This window comes from Hyperolius riggenbachi, chromosome 2, assembly GCF_040937935.1.
Source record: "Hyperolius riggenbachi isolate aHypRig1 chromosome 2, aHypRig1.pri, whole genome shotgun sequence".
Lineage (NCBI taxonomy): Eukaryota > Metazoa > Chordata > Amphibia > Anura > Hyperoliidae > Hyperolius > Hyperolius riggenbachi.
In genome coordinates this window covers 50,426,457-50,436,017 of record NC_090647.1, presented here as the reverse complement: position 1 = coordinate 50,436,017, position 9,561 = coordinate 50,426,457, and the positions used below count along the sequence as shown (strand labels likewise).

Below are 9,561 nucleotides of genomic sequence, written 5' to 3'. Positions count from 1 at the left end.
TTAGAGTCAATAAAACACATTTTTTTTAGTAGATAAATATATATATTTACATAGAAAGAGGGACAAAGTCCTGACAGAGGGACAAATGGGTAGGAAAAAGGGACAGGGCTCCCAAAGAGCAGGGCCGGGCCGAGGCATAGGCTGGAGAGGCTCCAGCCTCAGGGCGTAGTGTAGGAGGGGGCGCAAAATTCATTCAGCTGTCATTCCTAATTGTGTTTGAAGCAGAAAGAAATAAGAAAAGGGGATACATAGCAGTGACTGCAAGCCAGATAACTATATACTAAGGTGTTGGGGAGGTTGTGGGCCCTGTGGCCCTCTTTGTCTAATAGAAATCCTTGTGTGACGGCTGAGGTGGGAGGGATGGAGGGGCGCACTTTGGTGTCTCAGCCTTGGATGCTGGAGGACCTTGTCCCTGCTCTGCCAAAGAGGGACTGTCCCTCCAAAATAGGGACAGTTGGGAGCTATGCTGGTGTGATCCAGACACTACTGCAGCCTTTTCAAGTTTTTTCAACTTTTCAAATTTTACATTTGGCTCCGTTCCAACCCGCATGTTATCGGCAAGTAAACTCATAATAAAATCATCTCTATGTACTATATGCATGACCCGCGTCCTAGCCCCGCCCCCATCGCTCTGATCTCAGGTTTCCATACCAATGAAGATGATGATGTTTCCAGTGCCCGCCCTCTGCCTGGACTTTCCCTCCGTCACCCGCTCAGAGCACGTGACCCCTCCCTGCGGGTCATGTGATATACGTGCCCCGTGCAGCGCAGGGATCATCAGCACAGCAGTCGGTGAGGATGGAGAAGGTGTGCTGTGCGCTGGTGCTGCTGCTGGCCGTATGGAGCGGGCCCACCGCCGCCGACACCCCGGCCAACTGCTCCTTCCCGGACCTGGCGGGCACGTGGGTGTTCCAAGTCAGCCCCGGCAAGGGAGGGGTCCACAGCCGCAATATCAACTGCGATCACATGGGTGAGACTGGCCACCACTGCTTCCTCTATAGCCTGTGTGCCCCATGGCTGGCCTCCTTCCTTATACCTCTATCATGTAGTGTCATCTTTGGAAGTTTGTGTGTTTTGGTTTAATGGTTTTGCATCTTTATGTATCGGTGTGCACTTTATGATTGGGGATGTTGGGTAAAAACGCTGAGCAATACAACTTTCCACTTCTGAGCTGTGAAGAAAAAAAGTTAAAGGGGCCTTGAACTTAGAACTTCTATGCTCTAAAAGAGATAAGCACAGTGGAGTAACAATAGAGGGTGCAGAGGTAGCGACTGCATCGGGGCCCTTGGGCTAGAGGGACCCACCCCTCAAACACAGTTTTAGCTCTCTATTGGTCCTGTGCTGATAATATTCACTTCTATAGCTTATTTGAATAGTAGGGATCCCCCTACTTGCACCTCTGACACTGTGGTTGTCCTTGTTTGGTTTTTGGTGTGCTATATCAGTTATGTATAGAGTGCTTGGGGGTCCCCAATGCTAAACTTGCACTGGGGCCCACAGCTTCTTAGCTATGCCACTGGATAAGCAACAGCATAATAACCTTTAAAGAAAAACATGTTAGCTGATATACATTTGCAGTGTCTACTTCCTGATTTCACAGAAGCAGACATAGGGTTAGCATTGTGTGTACCAATTAGCTGCTGTGGCATAGGAGATTCCTGAGCTGACACAGCCGAGAGATGAAATTATGGTGGTGATTAGTCACAGATGAGGGGGAATTGGACAGGCTAAACTCTCTAAATACATACAGGGTGCATTTCTGTTTTTGGGTTTTTTTTGTTTTCTGTCCTGTGCAAGAGGTCAGGTCCACTGGGACTTCTTCCAGCTCAGAAGTCTATCTGGTTCACTGGTGCAGTTCTGCTGCCATCCAGGGTGCAGCTGTCATCTCTGTAAGATTGCTGACCTGTGGACCGAGCTGGATGGTGGACTTCTGCTCATGTGCTTCTGTGGCTGAGTGTCCTGTGCTTGTGCAGTTAGCAAAGACTTGAACTGTGTAAGTGCAGAATGCTTCTTGCCATGCGGTGCTTGCTCAGAAGCCTACAGCCCAGATGGGTTTGGTGATCTTACAGAGGGCATAGCGGCACTCTGGAGGGCAGCCGAACAGCAGTGCTGAGCCAGATAGGAGCTGGAAGAAGCCCTAGATAAGTATTTCGATTTATTTTTAATAGCTCAGATATCCTTGACCCATGGGTGGGGGAGGTATTATTACCTGGGCCTTCTTCCAGCCCTCTGTGGCTTTACAGGTGCTAGTATGGCTGAGTTAAGAAAAAAGTAAACCTCACAGAACCACAGCTACTTCCTTTTAAAGGAAACCAGAGGCATTCAATTCTAAAGATTTGATACCTATTCCTCTGTGTCCTCCCAGTCTGCCGTTCGTTGGCAATCAGCCCTGGTAACTGGCTCAGTTAATTCAGTATGGGTCTACTACGCATGTGCGGAAGGCCTGTGCATGTGCAGAAGACCCAGACTGGACCCGACTGAGTCTGTTACCAGGTCTGATTGCCGCTGGACAGAAGACCACAGTAGGACGCTGACGGACTCATATGAGCTTATGGGGCTGAAGGAAGCCTTGGTAAGTATCAAATCTTTAGAAGTTAGTCTCTGGACCAGAGACTTTATTTTTCCCCAGTAAGGTGCTGTGATTGGCTCCCAGTGTTCATGGGGTCAGGAGCCAATGAAAACTGCTCTTGGCCAGCACACGGAGCTCAGCTGTCAGTGAGACGGAGACTGGTCCCCCTGGAGAGAGTATCTGAAATCTACACCCTGCCTGGAATAACCGGAAACAAACGGCGTAGATTTCAAATACTGCCGTCAAAAATAAGACTATTTGAGGTAGCGGTATTGCAGCAATAGTTATACAGACGCTGCTGGCCAAATGGTGTGGTGAGGAGACCCACCAGTGGCGCCACATTACCGGAACTTCAAAATTTCCACATCAACCAATGACTTTGGGCAAGGTGATTTTGGCAGCAGCCTCATGTGACTTTAGAGGATAGAAAGCTATTAGGCCTGGTGCACACCAAAGGAGTTTTTCTGAGCGTTTTGAATTTTTAAATCTGCTGCTAATGTTATCCTATGTGTCTGTGCACACTGGAGCAATGAGGTTTTGTAAAAAAAAAAAACCATAGCATTACATTGGGAAGAGCTTTTAGAGGTTTTAAAAGCTCTTCCCAATGTAATGCTAAAAAAAACAAGTTTGCATTCCTAAAACAGAAATAATTTGCGATAATTCAGGTTGGAGTGAGCTTGAGATGTCTCCCAGAGCAACACTGCTGAATATATGCAAATTAACCATTGTACCCTTAGAAGCTAAACACACCTCCAGAACCGCTGGAATGCAATGATGTTAGCTTGTTAATTTGTACAGAGCCATAATAATCCAACATGCATACAGACTGTTTCGGATTGTTTGATCCTCATCAGTGCATGGCATGGATTAATTTGGCTCTATGGAGTAGGGCTTGTGAATCCAAGAGGTACAGACTAACCAGCAAGCTCATGGTGACCCAGAACTCATTGTAATGCTATGGGTTTTTTTTACAAAACCTCATTGCTCCAGTGTGCACAGACACATAGGATAACATTCGCAGCAGATTTAAAAACTCAAAACGCTCAGAAAAACTCCTCTGGTGTGTTCCAGGCCTTAGTCATGATGGATCCTGCTGAGGAAAATCTAATGCTGGGCATACACGAGTCGACCCAGGGCTCGATTAGCCGCCGGATCGACCCCCGTCGCGTCCCTGCGGGCGCTCCTTATCTTCTGCTCGATTCCCAGCTATTGTACACAGCGGGGTTTCGATGCGGCGGGTCATCGGACCTGTCGGAAATTGTCTATCGAGCCATCAGCGGCTCGATTGATAAGGGCGCATCGGCCCGTGTATGCCCACCATAAAGATTGTATGTACCCCAAAGTTTTTTTTTTTTTTTTTTTTTTTTTTTTTTTTTTTTTTAAAGTGGGTATCTGGAAACAAAGCAACTTTTTATTGTCCTTGTGATCTCAGCTGCTACTTTTACTCTGTTAAAGCACAACTGAACTGGAGAGGGGAAAAAAGTGGCCATACCTGGGGCTTCTTCCAGACTAACCCCCCTCTGGGGGGGGGGGGGGCTTAAAGAGAATCTGTATTGTTAAAATCGCACAAAAGTAAACATACCAGTGCGTTAGGGGACATCTCCTATTACCCTCTGTCACAATTTCGCCGCTCCCCGCCGCATTAAAAGTGGTTAAAAACAGTTTTAAAAAGTTTGTTTATAAACAAACAAAATGGCCACCAAAACAGGAAGTAGGTTGATGTACAGCATGTCCACACATAGAAAATACATCCATACACAAGCAGGCTGTATACACCCTTCCTTTTTAATCTCAAGAGATCATTTGTGTGCTTCTTTCCCTCTGCAGCTATCTTCCACTGAAGTATCAGGCTGTTTCTTCCTGCAGAGTGCAGACAGCTGTGCCTGTATGTAATTCTTCAGTATGTGAAAGCCCAGCCAGCTCAGAGGACGATTTATCCAGCTTGTAAAAGATAAGAGCAGAGAGAACCTGCCATAATCTAAATAACACACAGGCAGTGTGCAGAGAGAGGCCTGGAGGGGGGAGATGCATCACAGAACCACAACACTGAAGAACTTGGCAGCCTTCCAGACACAGGCTGACAAGTCTGACAAGAGAGAGATAAGTTGATTTATTACAGAGATGGTGATAGTAGAACGTGCTGCAGTAAGCCAGAACACATTAGAATAGCTTTTGGAACTTGTAGGATGATAAAAACAGGATGCAATTTTTGTTACGGAGTCTCTTTAAGGTGCCCATACACTCGTCAGATTGGCAGCAGATAGATCATCAGATGCATTTCTTATCTATCTGATGCGTTTTTAGAACATTTTTTACCAGGATAGAATTCCAATAGATTTCAGTTTGAAATCTATTGAAATTCGATCTGATGGCATTTTTTTTCCATCAGATTTCCATTAAGGCCAATGCAAACTGATAAGCAATCTCATCAGATCGACCTAAATTTTCCACCCTGCAAGTTCGATGGAAATCCATCGAAATCGGCCGTCGATCGGTCGATTGGCCAACCGATTTGCAATCGATCGGTCGGCCAGAAAATCGGCTGAGTGTATGGGCTGCTTAAATCTTCATGGGAGACTTTACTCAACTGTAGTTTTGAGAGCTGCACATGCTCCTGGTTTAAAAGGAAATCTGGCAGCTTCCACATTTTTCACTTCAGATGTACTTTTATGTTTGGAATTGGAGTGTAACCATTGCTGTAGCATTCTGGGTAATAGTTGTCACTGCAGCTGTCCTGAATTGCAGTCTACTTCCTGCTATTCTCTATCTGTAGTTATGTTACTTTATGCTCTGGTTGGAAAGTCCCGTTAAGTTTTTATGTTCTAGAACCTATTCATATTTAATGTACTGACGCCTGGTATCTTCCTTCCTTGGTCACTTGCCCAGTTACGATGTGGTTCACCTTTGTTTTATATAGACTTTCTTGACCGGAATTGTTTAACTTTCACATCACTAATGGGAAAGTCCCTGCAACTCCATGACTGCTGAGCCTCTCCTCTCATCTTGTTACAGCATAAGTGTGGTGGTGTTATCTGGAATGTCCTCAGGAGCCATGTGATTCCCTTTAGTGCCAACGACCCCCTCATGAGCTTTTTGACCCCTGCATTGCCAGTGTCCTCCCTCAGAGCCCTGTCTCCACCCTCTTAATTGTCAGTGACCCCCTCAGTCCTGTCAGTTTCCCCCCCCCCCTCGTTTTGCAAGTGTCACTCAGCCCTGAGACCCCCTGCATTGCCAGTGTCCCCCATCAGAGCCCTGTTGCCACCCCCACCCCCTGCATTGTCAGTGTCCCCATCAGCCCTGAGACCCACTGCATTGCCGGTGTCCCCTTCAGCTCTGTGATCAGATCGGTTGCCAGGGTCCCCCTTGGCCCTGTGGCGCCTCACCCCCACACCGCATTGCTGGTTCCCCCTCAGCCCTGTGACTCCCTGCATTACCAGTGCCCCTCGGCCCTGAGACCCTCTGCATTGCCGGTCTCCCCTACAGAGCCCTGTCCCCACCCCCCCTTGCCAGTGCCCCGCCTCCTCAGTCCTGAGACCTGCAGCATTGCCTTTGCTACCCCCCCCCCCCCCCCCCGTCCTGAGAGCCTCTGCATTGCCAGTGTGTGTGTGTGTTCCCCCCCCCCCCCTGCGATCTAGTACATTGCCAGTCTCCCCCTCAGAGCCCTGTGTCCCCCTCGGCTCTGTGACCCACTGGATTGCCAGTGACCCCCTGCACTTGGATACATTTGCAAAAAATGTATTGGCGAAATACAAAATTACGCAAAATACAAAATTACCAGTAACTTTGTAACATCTGCCTCACAAGTCCTGCCTGCAGATTTTGCAGTAGAAAAAGACCATGAAGTAGGCAGAATTTTTCCCTGTTGTGTTTTGCATAACTAATCTGGACTGTCATCTCCCATATCTATCCTGGCTCTCCTTTTAGTGGGCAGTACCGAAATCTGGCCAGGGCCTCCGTGCTACTTTGTACTTTCTCTTTCAGGCTCGCTGACGAGCTGAATGTCGCTCTCTGATACACGATATGAAATGGATATCAGTAGGTTTGTGCTGTGTAGTAAAGCTTGGTTGGAACATTTCAGTTCCTGTAACAGAAAACATCACTGTAGACTCACATTGTGCAAGCATGTCACGTGTCTGCCAGCGCTGAGCCTGTTTGCATACGAGCGTATGGGGAACTGGCTCTACTAGTTTACCACATCTAAATAAAATGGGGCAAGTCAGCTGATCACATGTTGCCGTGGTATTCTAGCAGATATTGATCGAGCTGTTGTTTCAACTTGTTGTGTGGTACACATAATGCCATATGTGGCAGGCGTATTCGGGGTTTTTTTCCGCCCGCCTGCGGTTTTTAAAAACGCCCCGACCACATGGGCAATGAATGTCTATGAGAAAGTTTATATCAGCGCGGTTCGTTTGCAGAGTGTCTAGGAAAGTGGTGCGCGTTCCATTTTCGGGGCGATTCCGCGTCGATGGAAGTTATCGTAAAATCGGCGAACACGTACAAAACCGCATGTTTTTAAAAATACTATAATTTCCGGGTCAAAGAGTTCACTTCCTGACTTGCGTCAGGGAGTGAATTATAAACCACTCAGGAGAAAATGTTTAGAAAACCGCTAAGCACAAACTAATCGCCCACCTAAGTGCCAAGAATCGGGGGGGGGGGGCTCCTCAAAAAAGAGGCACATGCAAACGGAACGCAATGTGAACATGGCCTTAAAGGGACACTTAAGTCAAACAAAAAAAAATGAGTTTTACTCACCTGGGGCTTCCAATAGCCCCCTGCAGCTGTCCAGTGCCCTCGCCGCCTCCCTCCGATCCTCCTGGCCCCGCCGGCAGCCACTTCCTGTTTCGGTGACAGGAGCTGACAGGCTGGGGGCGCGAGTGATTCTTTGCGTTCCCAGACACACTAGCACCCGCTATGCTGCTATATGGTATATGATATATGTAATAGCAGCATAGATGGCGCTATTGTGGCCAGGAACGCGAAGAATCACTCGCGTCCCCAGCCTGTCAGCGCCTGTCACCGAAACAGGAAGTGGCTGCCGGCGGGGCCAGGAGGATCAGAGGGAGACGGCGAGGGCACCAGACAGCTGCAGGGGGCTATTGGAAGCCCTAGGTGAGTAAAACGAATTTTTTTTTTTTGTTTGACTTAAGTGTCCCTTTAAAGAGAACCCGAGGTGGGTTTGAAGAATATTATCTGCATACAGAGGCTGGATCTGCCTATACAGCCCAGCCTCTGTTGCTATCCCAAACCCCCCTAAGGTCCCCCTGCACTCTGCAATCCCTCATAAATCACAGCCACGCTGCTGACAAACAGCTTGTCAGAGCTGGCTGTGTTTATCTCTATAGTGTCAGTCTGCTGCTCTCCCCGCCTCCTGCAGAACTCCAGTCCCCGCCTGCATCCCTTCCCTCCCTGCTGATTGGAGGGAAGGGACGGGGGCAGGGACCAGAGCTATGCAGGAGGCGGGGGAGCAGCTGAGACTGACACTACAGATGTAAACACAACCTCACAGCACGGCTGTGATTTATGAGGGATTGCAGAGTGCAGGGGGACCTTAGTGGGGTTTGGGATAGCAATAGAGGCTGGGCTGTATAGGCAGATCCAGCCTCTGTATGCAGATAACATTCTTTAAACACACCTCGGGTTCTCTTTAAGGTGGCCATATATCTGTAGACTTGGCAGCTGATCAACCATTAGATTCGATAATTATCAAATTTAATGAAAATCGGTGCTTTCAAGAGCAAACCCAATGGACAATGCGACCAATTCCAGGCCGAAATTGACTGTATGTATTGATCGGGCATGCTGGAAAATCTCGGACCAACGTGCTCTCTCGGATGCACGGCGGTAACTGTGCAATAAACACAAATTCGAAGGAAACGCCCAGCTGCCTGTCACATCCACCCACCCCATTCCGAACTCTTCTTCCACATGACGTGCATGTGGGGTGAGCATGTGTGGAGGACACCAGACAGGTAAAGTAGAACGGCACCGGGATGGGGTGGTAACTTCTACGTTTGGGGGGTGGTTTGTGGGAAGGGGAGATGAAGCATCACTGGGCCGATTCCCAAATCTAATCCTGTCAGATCTGACAACGTCATAAACGCCTGTTCTGCTGCATGCTTGTTCAGGGTCTATGGCTAAAGGCATTTATTGGCAAAGGATCAGCAGGGCTGCCAGGCAACTGGTATTGCTTAAATGGAAATAAATATGGCAGCCTCCATATCCCTCTTGCTTCAGTTCTCCTTTAAAGGGGAACTTCAGCCTAAACAAACATACTGTCATTAAGTTACATTTGTTATGTTAATTAATAGGTAATATAATCTCTTACTCACCAGGTTTCAAAAGAACAGGCAAATGTTTGTGATTTCATGGGGGCAGCCATCTTTTTGGTTGAAAGGAGGTGACGGAGCATGAGACAGTTCCAACTGTCCTGTGTCCTGATAACCCCTCCCAGCTGCGTGCACTAGGCTTCAAAACGCAAATTCAAAAAAAAAGTTTAAAAAAAATTTGCACCAAAACAGCAGAAGAACATTAGAAATCCCATCATGCTTTGCACAGCATCAGGGGAAAAATGCCAGGGCAGTTTTCTTCCGTGCAGCTACAAATGAGGCTTGGGTAAGAAAAACAAGTTCTAATGCTGTGAAACTGTTAAATACCAAGCCTTTTCAGTGCTGCAGAGTAGATTGTTAGTCTGAAGGTTCACTTTAAGCGTGAGCTGTTTTCTTTCTATATCTTCCCCTGTCTTGAAATTAATGGATGGCCCCTCCGCTGGCCTGCACTGCACACTCTGTGCTCTGACTGGTAACCGCTGCTCACGTGTATTGCTTTGCATTCTTAGGTCCAGTGGAGAGGAAAATCACAGTGATTATCAGGGAATTGAGCATCGCTGAGGATGAGTTTGGGAACCTGGGCTTCGTCACCATCATCTACAATCAGGGCTTCGAGGTCGTCATTAACAACGTCAAGTGGTTTGCATTTTTTAGGGTAGG

At 47.7% G+C, this 9,561-nt stretch overlaps 1 protein-coding gene across 1 annotated transcript in view; it reads left to right on the top strand.

Moving 5' to 3' along the window:
- Positions 1-741: 741 nt before the first annotated feature.
- CTSC (cathepsin C) overlaps positions 742-9,561 on the top strand; it is a 29,371-nt gene continuing 20,551 nt past the window's right edge. The window contains exons 1-2 of the mRNA XM_068266779.1: positions 742-970; positions 9,411-9,556. Coding sequence (XP_068122880.1) covers positions 799-970; positions 9,411-9,556 — 318 coding nt within the window. The 5' untranslated portion in view covers positions 742-798. The remainder of the gene's footprint in view (positions 971-9,410; positions 9,557-9,561) is intronic.